We start from the raw sequence: 15,150 nt of genomic DNA, 5'->3' as shown, positions 1-15,150 counted from the left end.
GTGTGTGTGTGTGTGTGTGTGTGTGTGTGTGTGTGTGTGTGTGTGTGTGTGTAAAGGAGTCACTGCTTCCAACCTCAAGTTCAGAACTGATCTTCAAGAGGCACTAATATGCGCTGTCACTTACCAGGGGTGGTAAGAAGAGAGATTTTCGTAAATTAGGATGTGATCCTTTTGACACCCAGCCCACTGCACTCTGGAAGAGACATTAGTCCTTGTAGCCCAGAAAGATGTCAGCTCTTAGGTGGTGGTGGTGAGCACAAGACCCAGGTTCCCTCTGGTTCTCCTAGACCCCCTCAGTTCTTTCCTCACACTCCTTCCTGCCCCCAATGCAGCAGGACCCAGGAGGACAGGATTGGGGCTATTCCCTACACCCACTCCCACCCCAGTATGCTTTCTCCCTAGCTGGATATGTACTCTGTAGGGCACTGCTGACTCTACCAGAGATGACAGCTGTCAGTGGCAGGATCCGGGCAGTCCATGATAGGGGGATGAGGGGAAGAGGGATCGGGCAGGAGGGACAGCCGTAAAGCCTGAGGGCTGGTGGGGGTAGGGGTGATGATGAGTGGAGGAAAGGAGGCCAGGGAGGCAGGAAGAGGGGGGATGATTCATCGAGAAGGAGCCTGAATTGGAAACACCGCAATGTGGGGAAGTGTCCCGAAGAGGGGGGGAGGGAGGGAGGAGGGAAAGAAGAGGCATCCCAGGGAGGAGCTAGGCTGGGCTGGCACCGAGGTCCCCTCAGCCGTTTCTCCCCCCTCCCAAGGCTTCGGCGCTCAGTCCCGGTTCTCGTTCTCTTCTTCCTCCCTTCCCCTGCAGTCTTTCCATAGTACTCACACTCACACACAGAGATGGTTGTTTTCCAAGCCAAGCTCCAGCCCAGGGGCAAGAGAGGCTTCCTCTGCTCATCTTAACTATCTCACTGCCTCCTCGGTGGGGAGGAGGGGGTGTCCTACCTTACAGACCCCTGAATTTGTAGAGATTTCTCTTCTTAAGTCTTCAGCTTCTCTCTTTAAGTACCTGAGAGCTGTGTAAAGCTCTAACCTGGATGTCTGCTACTCCATCCAGCTTTAGTTCTGACTGAGGATTGGTTTGGCAGGAGGCTGGGGGTGGGGGAGATCATAGTGACTGGTCCTCCCAAATATACACCGCCCCCCCTTCCACCCCACCCCTCCCAGAACGGAGATATGCGGGCCCTTGCACTGGCCAACAAGGTTTGCCGGTATAGGGGGTGGGATGGAGAGCCCCCAAAGTTCTCCCTCCCGCGGGTCCCAGGAGCCACGTGCGCTGGAGGTGGGGGGGGGGGGAGGCGGGGCCGTACTCACCCGTAGAGAATCTGCTGCTGCGGACACCTCGGGCCCCTGCCCCAGCGCAGCCCAGCAAGGAATCGGGGGTGGGGGTTGGGGTTGGGGTTGGGTAGGGGGCGGCCGGAGTCAGCCCAACCTGGCCCTGGCCCCGGGGAGCCTCCGGATGGGGCGGAGAGCGTGTTGCGGCCCCACTGCCCTCAGCTTCTCCGCCGACCCGGCCAACTCTGCCTCCCGGCGCGTCTCCCTGGCTCGGAGCTTCGCTGCGGAAAACCCGAGCGGGGGCGGCTCCCCGCCTGCGGCCCCGGAGAATCCGGGGGCGCTGGGAAGGGATCTCCAAGCGGGCCCAGAGAGCAGCATCCCATCCGACCGGGGCTCATCCCCAGAGAGACTGACGCTCTGGGGCCAGGGCGCCGAACCCGGGCCCCGTCGGCTGACACTCCTTCTCCCTCCGCAGAGCGCCCTGACTACGGGACGATGACGGCGGGGAGCCCCGGAGCCCGCGGGGAGGCACAGAGCCCAGAGTCCCCCGGTCTGCCTTCGGCCCCAGCCCGAGCCCTCCGCCGCCTGGGCCGCCGCCGGCGCCTGAGCCGCCGCCGCTGCTCCCAGCCCGAGCTGCTAGGGCTACGGGCTCGGCTGCGGCTGCGCTCGCCGTCGGGGGCCTTCGCGGCACTGGGGGCGCTCGTGGTGCTGGTAGGCATGGCTGTGGCCGTGGCGGGTTACTGGCCCCACCGCGCGGGGACGCCGGGGGCCCGGGCGGCCAACATCTCGGCGCCGGCGGAGATGCGACGGTCGGGCCGTCTCCCGGGCCCCTCCGAGAAGCTCAGGCTCCTGGGACCTGTGGTCATGGGCGTGGGCCTGTTCATCTTCATCTGCGCCAACACGCTACTCTACGAAAATCGCGACTTGGAGACCCGACGGCTCCGCCAAGGGGCACTTAGGGCACAGGCACTGCGACCCCCCGACAGCCCTGCCTGGGACAGCGGCATCAGGACTGCCTTACCGCCTGGAGGGGGCTGGCAGCCCGAGAGAAGAGACTTCTCGCCCCGTCGGGGCGCTTCCCCAGTCCCGTCCGTGCGGAGCCTGCGTTCGGAGCCCCCGAGCCTCCGCCCGGCCCTGCCCGCCCCGCCGCTCACCAGGTGGTCACTGAGAGCCCCAGGGCCGCGGGGGGAGCCCTCCCCACCCTGGAGCCCGCGGGGCAGGCTGGGACACGTGGTCATCGCCGTGCAGCCGCAGGTTCTTGCAGGGCACTCCAAATCTCTGGACTTGGGGCGAGGAGGGGTGCTGCTTGGAACCCCGCCCGGCCGCGATCGCACACATCGCAGCTGGCCCCGCCTGGACCTGCTCAGCCTGGGCGGGTATACCAAACTGGACGGCGGTGGGGACTTAGGGGCCCGAGTCTGAAGAGCTCCAGGCACATGCTTCTAAAAGACTGCAGTGTGTGCACAACGTGGTGAGAGTAGGACAGAGGCGTCCGGATGCCATCACAGAGCATCTTCCAGACACCGGAGTCAGCATCTATACCTTGAGCTCGTCCCGGGGCTTCCATCGAACGATCGATCGTTGTTCTCCTCGCCCCAGTCTCTACTGGATCTGACTCGGAGAGGAGAGAGTCCGAAGCCAAACCAGTTCTTCCTGCTCCGGGCCTGTAGCAATACCTGGAGGATGAATTTCGGGAACGGGCCTGGATTTGACAAGTTATTTCTCTTGGCCCCAGCCCTCCACTGACCTTTGATCTGCGAAGCTGCCTTCCCAAGCCACCCAGAGAGCCCTGTGATGACATTTGAACGAGGGTGGGGGGACGGGGACCGGGAGAATGGATAAAATGCACTGCAGTTCAGTGGTTATTCCTGGGACCGAGGAGTCCATAAGTTGAGTTTGGGTGCCTCCTGCCTCTATCTTTGCAGACGATTGATGTGCTTTGGGGAAATAGGCCCAGTGCAAAGTCCCCAAGTCGTTTCCTGAGGTTACCCACCCCACCCCACCTCCAGTTTATTCCTCTAGGACTGCAATAGTACCACAGGCCCCAGTCCCCCCCACCCTTAAGGAAGCACCACCGCAGCTGCACAGGGGCCTAGTTCCAGTTGGCCTGGGATAGTGGCTGATTCTCAGAAAGCCTTTACCACTCACTTGGAAGCTGTCTTCTTGGCAGGGTAGGCACCAGGACCCAGAACAAGGGCCAGATTTGGGTCCCCTTCCCATGATTCATCTGCTAGGGACAGTATAGAAAATAAGTAGACCAAGTTTTTGTTTGAAATTTATTGAAAAAGTAATACAAGCAGCAAGACCGACCCAGTATATCTAAACACTATCACAACCTACCCTGCCTTCTCACTACCAAAGTCCCAAATAGCAGATCTGATCATCACCTAATTTAATCTAAGGATTTTCCCCGTTGGATTCTGCTGCCATTGCTCCTAATTCATCAAGAAATGTAAACAGCCATTCGATACAATACAAAATTGTGAGGATTTTTTTTTAATTTACAGACCTTCATTTTTTTCTTTGCAACTAAAATAATACACTTGAAACTGATTTGTAGAAAGAAATCTAGATTGGGGACCAAATTGGTGGAAAACGTTCTGGAGTGAGAAGACCAGTCACTGCTGGGGTGGTAGGCTTGGACTCCCCAAGTCTTTTCTCTCCTGCCCTCCCCCATGTCCCACTGCACTGGATACTGAGTGGGCCTGAGATGCTGTAAACAGAAGCTCTGGATGGCCTGCAGCTAGGGATGATCGGTCGATCTGTGAGACAGCCATCCCTGCAGTCTCATCTTGAGGTGAAAGAGAATAAAACTATAGAGAAAGTTGTCTGTGGTGTGTCTGAGTCACTTTGGTCAAGTTCCTGCCTAGTCCCTAAGCCTGGGAGGATTTCTGAGCCTCTTGGAGTTCCGATCTTGCCCTACATATTTCTCCTGTCCTTGGTGCCCTGGGCAGCCCACTATCTCCTTTGCATCTGGTTCTTTTCACAGGGAAAATACGATAGGCAGAGAAAAATCCAAATAGTCTCAACGTCTACTGTCGGGTTAAGGTCAAGGGGAGGAGAGAAGAGAGAGGCTGTAGGGCAGGGAATATTGCAGGCCAAATGACCCCCACTATGCTTGAAGGAAACAGGCCCATGGGAGAAAAAGTTTTGACTAAGGCCACACAGCTAGTGAGTGAGCCCTTTGTGAGCCAGGTGATGGAGTAAAGAGAGCCACAGGTCCACCACTCACTAGCTGTGTGACAATGCATGATCCATTTAATTTCACTGGGGCTTGGTTTGCATGAGTCGAGGAGGGATTCCGCTCTAAGGATGGATGAAGTTGGGATGAGGACTCAGCTCAACCACATTTATGCTTTAAAAGTCGTGTCACTCTGCTCTGGGACAACTTTTCTGTAAACCTCAGTCCTCATTCTTGCCAAAAAAGGTGGCCTTACACCAAAATTTCTAGGCCCCACTGGCACATTTCATGACGTTCTCAACTCCTTGTTCTATTTCACGTGTGAAGATGATACTGCTGGCTTCTCCTCCATGGAAAGAGATGCTTTGTGGTGTTCTCCCTCCTGATGGTGATGGGCTCACAATGAGCCTTCCACTCCCTCTGGCCTGGTTCCCTATGTGACAAATGACACATGCTTGCTTGTCTGAGCCTTATCTCCCTTCTGGTGAGTGATTAGCTTCCTCTTGGGAATTTTGGGCTTTGCTGCTATGTACCATGGCTCATGGTATGCTTTCTTGATTGGGGGCTGTGTCTTCATTGGCTCCATTCTGGGTTGGCCTTTGTGACTAAAGCACAGGTGGGAGGGCCTGCCTTCTCCAAGGGGACACCACTTCAGCCTACAGCTCACTGAGGCCCACTCTTTTCCCCCAGCTGGGATCAATTCCAAAGTAAGTGGGCGCTCATGGCCTGCTGTGGCACCACTCCTGTTTTATAAGCTCTGGGGGAGGGAGGCTACAGAATGGCAGCCTGAGGGGAGGGTGCTGACATGAGTGAGCTGCACGATACTACTCTGCGGCTTGGACAAACTGCCAACTTTCTTGCCTCCCCCTCGCAGCTCACCCTGTCCTCCTCCTAGGAAGCCCTTGCTCCTTCCAGGGTAAGACTCAGGAAGATATGTTTGGGACTAAAGAGGCAGGCCAATGGGAGGACCAGTCACCATGAGAGAAAATCCTCAATTCTAGGCCACAGCCCCAAGTTAGGTTAGGCAGGTGCCTCAGAGGCAGGCACAGGGGAACACTGTGATCACAAATCCTGAGGATATTAGTTCTAACACTTCAAAACCAAATCCAGAAAGCCTCAAACTCAAGTAGAAAATAGTGAAGCCTTATGAAAGGAAGACATGCTCTGATTCCCAGGTCATGCTACAACCCTGGGAAAGGAGACAAAGGTCCCAGGCCCACAAGGGCCTTGGCTTAGGGATCAACCCCTACAGGTAGGCCCTAGCGGGGAGAAGAGAAGCAGCCAGGTCTGGCTACTCTGATACTTCTAGATCAGCGAAGCTGCCTCAGGAAGGCTTCTTGGCAGAATCTGACCATTCAAGGCCAATCTCACCACTGTCCTACTTGGGAGCATTGAGTGGTCAGAAACAGAGACCTCCTCTCACACCTCATTAAGCCCCCTCCCTTAGTCTCTCCTGAAGCCATTAGGTGGAACAAGGACTTTTTGATGCTTCTGCTGATTGTGCTTGCTGGGTAGATGTCGCACAGTCCACTTGGGTGGTCAGCAGCTGTTGTCTTGAGACTACTATCCATAAAGTTTGATCTATTGTATTAGGAGAGGGGGGAAAAGGCTGTTTCTGAAGGGGCCAAAAGGTTAAGGAGGTGGGTGACAGTTCCATGAATGTGCTTGAGAATTCACAGTATCATATATATGAAGTTCCAGTTTCTTTGCTCTAAACAGCTACTGAAATAGCTTTTGAAAAAAAAAAGTGTTAAAGAGAAAAACACTACATTCGCAGCCAAGGTCTCTGCCCATTATGGTGTGCGTTTGGCTCTCTGCCCATGATTCACAGAGGAACACCCTTCCAGTCAGGCACCAGGGAGATGCCCCTACTATCCCAGGCTTCAATCAGGCAGATGAAGTGAACTCATTGGCTCCAGAAGGAGAAGAGTTGGTTTTTGTAGCCATGTCTGTCACCAAGAGGGTACAATAAAGAACAGAGACCAAATAACCTGGCTTTCTCCTCCAGCACAGTGGATGAGGTTCTTGCGAGGCGGCAAAGCCCATGGAATGGTCAGTGCCTGGTGTCAGAAACAGGTATGAAAAAGTGAAGAGTGCAAGCCACCCTGAAAAAAATCACCACCGCTTAGCTAAAAAACAGTCCACAGAGTAAAAAGCTGGGCAGTTTCTGACATCACAATCTAGAAAAAGCTATGGCAAAGGCTCAGTGGCATCTAGAAGAATCCCACATCATTAACTCCAAATGCAAAGGAAAATGAATTTTCAGTGATTTAGAAAAATCTTGAAAGTCCAAAGCCTGAATGCTGAAGGAAGTTTTCTTATTGTTCCGTTAGTTTTCTCCATGACTGGAAAAGGTGTGGGGTGAGATTCCTGGAGGAAAAAAGAAAGGCAGATCTAAGAGAGAATAGGGAAAAAGCCAACTTAGCTTATACTGCTCTTGTCCTAAGGCTAGGTTTTGACTTACAAGCACATTAAGTTATAAGAGGCAAATTTTGGGCTAAAAATCACAGAATCTCATAACTCAGAGGTCATCCAGTCTAAGGGTTCTTAATCTGGGCTGCATGGATTCCCAAGTGGTCTATGAACTTGGACATGAAAAATATTACATTTTTATTTTTGCTATCCTGTAACCAGAATTTAGCATTTCCTTCAATTATTTAAAAACATTATTCTGAGAAAAGGGGGTCCATAGACTTCACCCAACTTCCAAAAGGAACCATGACAGAGACAAGACTAAGAACCCCTGAACAACCCAACAGGTGGCCTGCAGTTCCCTTTGGAAGCTCTTTAGTGAAGGTTCAGCCCACTGCCTCTTGAAGCTGAAGGAAGCTTCTGACAGCTTACCTGTGAGAAGAGCTTCCTTACATCAAACCTAAATCTACCTTTCTGCAGCATCAATGCATTGCTTCTAGGTCTGACGTCAGAGCCAACAGACCAAGCCTTGCCCCCCTTCCGTGTGACAGCCCTTAAATTCTAGAACAGCCCCTTCTATGGTTACCCTCTAAATTGTTCGTGTTCTTCCTAAAATGTGGGACCCAGAATTGAACACACTTCCCCAGGTGTGGCACGGCCAGGGCAAGCTGGAAGACCACCGCCTTCCTCACTCTGGGCACCATGTTCCTCATCCTGGAGCCCAAGCTTAGCTTGGTTTCTTTGGCAGCCATGCTGAACTGAAGACTCAGTGAGCATGAAGTCCATGAAAATTTCCAGATCTTTAAAGAGCTAAAAGGGCAGCATTTGATAGATTCCCACTTGTCTGTAAAGTCCTCAACTTGAATTTCTAGAGTTCATTAGAGAACCGTCCTATAAAATCAGCAGTCCACCATCCCCACTGTACAGACAAGAATGATAATAGTTCAGATTTCTCTAGCATTTTAAGTTGGCAAAGGGCTTTACATCTATGATTTCACTTATAAGATGCTAACCTGAAGCTCATGACTTTCCCAAGGTCACACAGCAAATACATTTCACAGTCAGAGCTGGAACCCAGTCTCCTGAGATAGCATTCTTTTGACTATTCCAGGAGAGGAAGGCAGAGGAGATTCAAATCTGACTTCAAGCCTTTGAAGTTGGAGTTAAACAGACAATGGCTCCCTATCCTATCATCCCCACTTCATTTATCCACACTAATTTTTGTCTTCACTTCTGATGTCCCAGCTGGCTCATCCTTGCTAGTTATAGGCTACTGCTGTTAGGCAGTGGTAGTAAACACCACTAGGCAAAAGTTAAGTCCAGTCTTCCTAAGCGATATGGTGGAGATTCCTCAGGAACACCTTCTTACCTGAGTTACTCTTCATCGATCTCAGTCTCCTGATGGACAACAACCTTGGTCACTGACATGTCGGGGTGCTGCTCCTTGGCTTCTTTGATTGCCTGCACAAGGACCTAAGAAAGAGAGTTGAAGTAATTAAAAAAGAAAGCAGTCGGGACAGTTTACAAGGGAAGAAAATGAATTTACAAGAGCATCTTTATGATATAGTCAAATCCCTTCTTCTACCCTGAAGGCCCAATAAGTTCAAGGCAGCATGGACGCTAATCTAACCTGATTAGGTCAGAGGAGATGAAAGTTCAGCTCCAGGCTAGATGACAGTAAATAGTGGCAAGATCCAGTTGCTTTGAGGAGTGGGAAGGGAAAGCAGAAGGGGCCCTTCTTTGCTTACCAGATGCTTCTGAGAGGATTTATATAAGATGTAAGTCTAATGGGAAGAAGGCTGCATTAACAGCTCAAAAGTGGAAGAGGCTGCAGCAGGGAGCAGGTAAGTTTCCTATCTCTGAAGAGCTTTTAAGACAAGGCTGGACAATAACTTGTTAAGAATACTGCACAGGTGATTCCTACTCTGGTATGAACTGGATTAGATGACCTGTGAAATCCTTTTTCACTCAGACTTAAGGCAGCAGAATGGGAAAAAGTGCAGTGCACAAGTGGTCTGTTGGAGCAGGAGCCAAGTGAGGAGGCTGGGAAGAGAAGCATAAGAAGAAGGAAACCTAATGGAAAGAGCCTGGCTATATGAAAAGAAGGTGAGATCAGATCAGAAAAGCTACCAGAAGCTACAGAAGAAAACAAAGATAAGCAAACACACAGAAGCAAATAAAAGATAACTTGAGAAGGGAGAGAGAACTAACAACTGAGGGGATTGGGGGGACAGGGAGACTTTCTATAGAGGGCAGCACCTAAGCTAAGCCTTGAAAGAAGCTAGGCATTTTCAGAGTATTCCAGGCATGGAGACAGCCTACACAAAGGAATGGAGGTGAGAGATGGAATGCCAAGCAAAGAGAACACCCAGTTGTCCATTTGGGCAAGAATGTGGAGTACAAAGAGTAATCACAACTAAGCCTAGAAAGGTAAGTTGGAACCAAACTGTAGGAGCCAGCATACCAAGTTTGTGGTTTATCCTTGAGGCAATAGGGAGCCATTGAAGATTTTTAGGAGGGAAGTGACATGGTCAGACTTGTGCTTTAATAAGATTATTTTAGTAGATGCATAAAAGAAGGCTTGGTGAGAGAGAGAGAGAAGGGAGAAGTGAGGGAAGGATTCAGAGAAAGAGACAGACTAGAAGCATGAAGACCACTTAGGATGCCATTATAATAATTTGGGTTAGAAGTGATGAGGGTCCAGCTAGGGGAGTTATATGAGTGGGATGAATGTAAGAGATGTAGTGGAGATAGACACAAGCAAACCCATGGGCAGGAGAGAAAAGTCCATTAGGTAAAGAGAGGTTAAGCAAGAGAGAAACAGGGATGGGGAGTGTGACTTAAGGGGGCAAGCTCCAGGAGGACAGGATGGCATAGAAGAAACAGTCTCAGCAGCCGTCAAGGAGTTTATATTCTACTAGGGAATACAACACATACATGGGTAAGTACAAGGTAACTTGGTGGAAGCACAGAACATTCACAACTGCAGGAACAGAAAGACTGATGTGGTAGCTTATGAGCTGGTCCACGAAGGAAGACAAGGATTCTGAGAGTGGGAGCAAATGAATGAAGCTGCATTTGCAGAGGAGTAGAACTCCCAGACATACAGAGGAGATAGAAGGTAATCTCAGAGGGAAAGGCCCCAGCAATTAGGAAAGACAAGGATGGGCCTCCAGCAGGAGACGGGATTTGAACGGAGTCTTTTATTTCCCCTAGTTTATTTTATTTTTTAAAATTTTTTGGGTTAGATTTTGAGTCCCAAATTGTCTCCCTCTCTTCCTCCCAATCCCACATCCATTTGCTATATAGATCTCTGTGCAGAACTATATAGAACATAATTCCATATATCAGTTCTTTCTCTGGAGGTGGACAGCATCTTCCTTCTTAAGTCCTTTGCAGCTAATTTAAGTGTTCCTATTACTCAGAATAGCTTATTTGTTCAGTTTTTTTTTTGAACGGTATCACTTGTTATTGTATATAGCATTCTCTTGGTTCTGCTCATTTCACTCTTCATTATTTCATGCAAATCTTTGCATGTTTTTCTAAAATCTACCAGCTCATCATTTCTTATAGCACAGTAGCATTCCATCACAACCATATACCACAACTTGTTTAGCCATTCCCCAATTGATGGGCATCCCTTCAATTTGCAGTTCTTTGCCACCACAAAGAGAGCTGCTATAAATATTTCAGAACATATAGGTTCTTTTCCTTGGGAAAGAAACCTAATAGTGGTATTGCTGGGTCAACGGGTATATACAGTTTTATAACTCTTTGGGCAACAGGGAACCAGTGAGGCTTGTGAATAGGGAAGGAACAGGACCAGATGCGCCAGGTTACTATTCTGACAGCTATGAGGAGGATGAGTTAGAGAGGGAGAAAAGGTTAGAAGCAAGGGCCTAATGAAGAGGCTACTGTGACAACACAAGAATGAGATGACCAAGCTCTGAACTGTGGTAGTGGCCTTGAGAACGGAGAGGAGACAGATCTGAGAGATGGGGTGAGGGGGAGGAGGCTCGTTAACTTCCAAGTACTGAGTATGGTGACTAGGAGGAGAGCAGGAGTGATCTCCACAGAAATAAGGTTTGGAGAAGTGGCAATTTTGGGGAAAACACGGGTTCCATTTTGTTTATACTGAATTTGAGACACCGATCAAGGCAGACATCCAGTAGGAATTTTGTGATATAGGAGACAAGTGTTCAGAAGAGAGCTTTAGGCTGGATATATAAATCTGGGAATCATCTACAGATAGATGTTTTCCTAACAAAACTCAGCAGCTTGAGTGCCAGGGACCATATCTTATGCTTCTTGTCAGTCAGTTAATAAACATTTATCAAGCATTTACTGTGTGCCAGGCACTTTGCTAAGCACTGAGGGACACAAAGAGAGAGAGAGACAGACAGACAGACAGGCAGGCAGACAAAAGACAGGCCCTGCCCTTGAGGAGCTCATAATCTGACAGAGAGACAACCTGCAAACAACTATGTACCTACAAGACACACACACACACACACACACACACACACACACGATAAATAGGAAATAATCAACAGAGGGAAGGGACTAGCATGAAGAGGAATCAGGAAAGGCTTCTTATTGATCTCCCATGGCATTAGAACAAGCACAGGATTGGACACACAGTAGGTACAAGAGGATACAGTATCCAGTTCTAGGCACCACATTTTAGGAAATTGAAAAAGTTGGAAAGTATTAAGAGTAGGATTATTCTTCTGTTTCAGAAGCCGATAGTTCTTAAAACCACATTCCATGAAGACTAACTGGGGCAAATGGAACTGTTCAACGTGGAGCAGAGAAGATCTAGTGGGGACTGGGGAAAGGCTGCTGTCTTCACATAGTCAGAACTAGCTACTCCACAGAAGGGAAGTTAGCTTTGTGTTGCTTAGCTCCAGAGGCCAGATGGGGGCCCATGGGCAGAAGTTACAGGGAAGTCGATTTTGGCTCAATATAAAAGAAACGCTTCCTACAATCAGAGGCCCAGAAGAGGAGTGGTCTGCCCAGCCCCAGCTCCCTTACCCCCAGGGATTCAACTGAAGAGCATCACTGTTGGACTGTTGCTTCCCAGTGACCAACAGAGGAAGAATGGTGTGATAGCTCAACAGATTCTTCAGGGGCAACAGGCAAAGTTCTCTGTTTGCTCTGCCACCCTTGTTTCTGGGCCCTTTCAATCACGTGTGCTCAGCTTTCTGTTTCAAATCTGCTTCAGCCCAGCAGTGCAGGGTTTTTTTTGTTTTTTGTTTTTTCTTTTTGTTTCTGTTTTTTTAATTTAAAAGACTATCTGTATCACAGCATCCCTAAGAAAGAAAGGATGTGGAATTAGAGATTTGGCAACCCTGCTGATGACACCAGGGGCACAAATATGCAGCTCCTCCACCCTCTTTCTCTCCAGATTCTATAGCTAGCTGACAATCAGGAATACTAATTCTGAAATCTTAGTCTCGAGTTGCCCAAAGCAGGCAAATCACATGTCAGAGCTGGAAGGGACCCAAGAGACAGTCTGTCTACATCCTTTGTTTTATAAAAGAGGAAACTGAGGCCCAATGGCACAAGGTGACCATCCCAAGGTGACTTAGAGACAGAGGCAAGACTAAAATCCTCCCCAATCCCTCCTAGTACATTTTCCACTATAGCATACTCATTATGTTTCATGAGCACAAATGTACAATAAGCACAAGCACACTTCACACGACATTGCCTTAACAAAAAGCAGCAGTGTTAACTTCCTGAATGCCAGCTTTCCACCATCATAAGGCTACCTGAGAGTGCACAAATAGCATACTCTTGGGACCAAATGTTCTTCTCTTAGCTTTGTTCTGCCTAACGTACTTTCACCAAACTACTAAGTGACAGGTCAGGGGGTGGGGGAAGACTGGCCTTTAGAACAGGACCTGTGTTCTCTGTTCTTGTGTGCCCCAATACCCATAGCAGTGGCTGGGTACAAAGTATGCACTCAATCAAGACTTCCATTAGATTGTAAGCTTCTCACAGGGATGGATGGTCTTTTTCTTTATGTAGAGTTTGGCACAGTGGCCAGCATACAATATGTGCTTAATACATGTTTACTGACTGATCCCTAACTAGGGGCTTCTTCTCCACCCACTGCGCCATTACCACTCCTACCTGATCATGATCAATGTCAGCATCTCCTGTGATCACAATTCTTTTTTCAATCCGGGTCTCTGAGATCCCACCTTTTACGGTCTAAAATCAAAGGGAAATGGTTATTAGGGACTTTCAATGCAAAAGGGGGAAATTTTAAATCTGTACTGCTTAACGACTGAATCTGTATTTTTTATCCTTTTCTCCAAGATCTTGTTTGGAACTGTTACAATGATCATATAACTGAGCTCTTTGGACCCCTGAAGTCTTCAATACAAAAATTCTTTTCCTTTTTTCACTCATGTTCTCTTCTCAGTTTCAGTGATTAAGGAAAGCTACCATAGAAGAGGCAAGAGGAGGAGCGTAAAGAGCTCTGGACTTGGAGTCAGAAGCCCTGAGTTCTAGTCCCAGGCCTCAATCAAATCACCTCCCCTCTTTGGGGCTCAGCTGCCTTCCCTCTAAAAGGAAGGAGGTAGAGAGGCAGCATGTTACAGCGCATGGAGAGCTGGTCTCAGAATCAGGGGAATCTGGATTGCTTCAAGGTTTGCAAAGTGCTTCTTTACATCTATTATCTTACTTCACCCTCATAGAAACCCTCAAAGGCAGGGATTTTTATTATCTCCATTTTACAGATGAGGAAACTGAGGCAGATGGTAGCGACATGATTTTCCCAGAGTCACACAGCTAATAAGTGTCTGAAGCAGGATTTGAATGCAGGTCTCCCTCCTGACTCTAGACCCAACACTTTGCTCTTTCTACATATTTTGGTTAGAGGGACAACAGGAAAAGAAAACGATAGCTCATATTTATGCAGAATAAAGCACTACTCACTATGATCCTGTGAGGCAGACCATGCAAGACTGTCTTACAATACCATTACAGACAAGTTTAATCATTCCCATTTTACAGATGATGAAATTAAAGCTCAGAGCCTTTAAGCGACTAAGTTCAACATCTGGAAGTGATGGAGTCCAGGTTCTCACCCAGATGCAACTTCACAGAGCTGAACACTGAATAAATGCATTAATGAAAAGCATTCCTTAAGCCCAGAGCCAAATGCCACTTGAGCAGGGGGATACAAGCGAGGCACTTCCTGACCTGGGAGGACACAACTCCACAGAACACAGTGGGGGCCCTAGACGAGTTTTTGGTTCAAGAAATCACCCCGATGGGGAACGCCACAGGGCTCCGGCTTCCTTTGGGATTGATGTTTTTAGCCTCTTGCCCAGTGCTTGGCACATAGGATCTTTCATCCAAAGTGTTCTTCTGAGAGGCGCAGGTTTAAATGATGAGGTCACTGGGGAACAGCTCAGCATCACATCTGCTAGTTTTCTCAGGGCCCAAGGATATAGTTCTCCCTAATAATCCTTACTTGCTTTTTCATTTCCAGTTCAAAAATCCTTCTTGCTGGCAGAGCAAAGAGAAGTAAAGTAATAGCTGGGCAGGTCTCTCTCCTCCCTGCTGGCGGTCATTACTGCTCCACCCACCCTAGCAATGGCCTTATCTCTTCTCTCCCCTACTTTGCTGTTCCAAGCTCTCCTCGTCCCCGGGCCACTGGTCTTGGCACTCTCTGTCATTGCAGAAGTCTGGGAGGGGAATCGAGGAGCCCAGACAAAGAGGGACTGGCTCTGCATTCACTGTTCTCAGGGACAGCCAGACCAAGTGGGATGTATTATTACAACGAGGCTCTTCTCTGGCAGCTCCCCGCTGACAATACAGGAGCCGAGCAGGGCAGCCTTTCCCTAGCGCTACCCTGCCTAAGAAGCCCCAAGCTCTCACGGGGACGCAGGGTGGGCATTCCTACCTCAACAAGTATGTTTTTTGAAGCCTGAGCCACATCAAACAGCCTCCCCCTCTTGGCAGCAGGTTGTAGAGTAGACTGGAATGAGGAAGAGACTTGAAACAGGAAGGCCACTTAGGAGGCTGTGGCAATAATCCAGGCAACAGGTGAGGAGGGCCTGAACTAAGATGGCAGCTGTGCCACTGCCTCATCTGGGACAGAGATCAAAGAACTTATCCATACCCAACGTCCTTTGCCATTTGTTGAATGTACAAAGTTGGGTACAAGCAGTGGTTGCAGTCAGGGACATATCTTTAAAATGGCCTTATGACTTTGAATTCCCCACAGAATTCCCACTTCCACCTTCAAGTCCTAGCCCT

At 49.2% G+C, this 15,150-nt stretch overlaps 2 protein-coding genes across 9 annotated transcripts in view; one reads left to right on the top strand and one right to left on the bottom strand.

Moving 5' to 3' along the window:
* Nucleotides 1–3,443, top strand: part of TMEM200B (transmembrane protein 200B) — a 4,802-nt gene extending 1,359 nt beyond the window's left edge. The window contains exon 2 of the mRNA XM_027864669.1: nt 1,756–3,443. Within this exon, the coding sequence (XP_027720470.1) occupies nt 1,776–2,702 (927 nt within the window). The 5' untranslated portion in view covers nt 1,756–1,775 and the 3' untranslated portion in view covers nt 2,703–3,443. The remainder of the gene's footprint in view (nt 1–1,755) is intronic.
* A 99-nt stretch (nt 3,444–3,542) lies between these two features.
* The window catches only part of EPB41 (erythrocyte membrane protein band 4.1), a 207,054-nt gene continuing 195,446 nt past the window's right edge, over nt 3,543–15,150 (bottom strand). For all 8 annotated transcript variants that reach the window (XM_027864668.1, XM_027864661.1, XM_027864662.1 and 5 more), the window contains 3 exons: nt 13,012–13,092; nt 8,243–8,346; nt 3,543–6,831 (listed from right to left, as the gene is read on the bottom strand). In XM_027864668.1, coding sequence (XP_027720469.1) covers nt 8,248–8,346; nt 13,012–13,092 — 180 coding nt within the window. In that variant the 3' untranslated portion in view covers nt 3,543–6,831; nt 8,243–8,247. The remainder of the gene's footprint in view (nt 6,832–8,242; nt 8,347–13,011; nt 13,093–15,150) is intronic.

The sequence above is a fragment of the Vombatus ursinus genome, unplaced genomic scaffold (assembly GCF_900497805.2).
Source record: "Vombatus ursinus unplaced genomic scaffold, bare-nosed wombat genome assembly UNPS02014775.1, whole genome shotgun sequence".
NCBI classification, from domain to species: Eukaryota; Metazoa; Chordata; class Mammalia; order Diprotodontia; family Vombatidae; genus Vombatus; species Vombatus ursinus.
The sequence above is the reverse complement of the archived record's forward strand: the minus strand, read 5'-3'. Positions and strand labels throughout refer to the sequence as shown.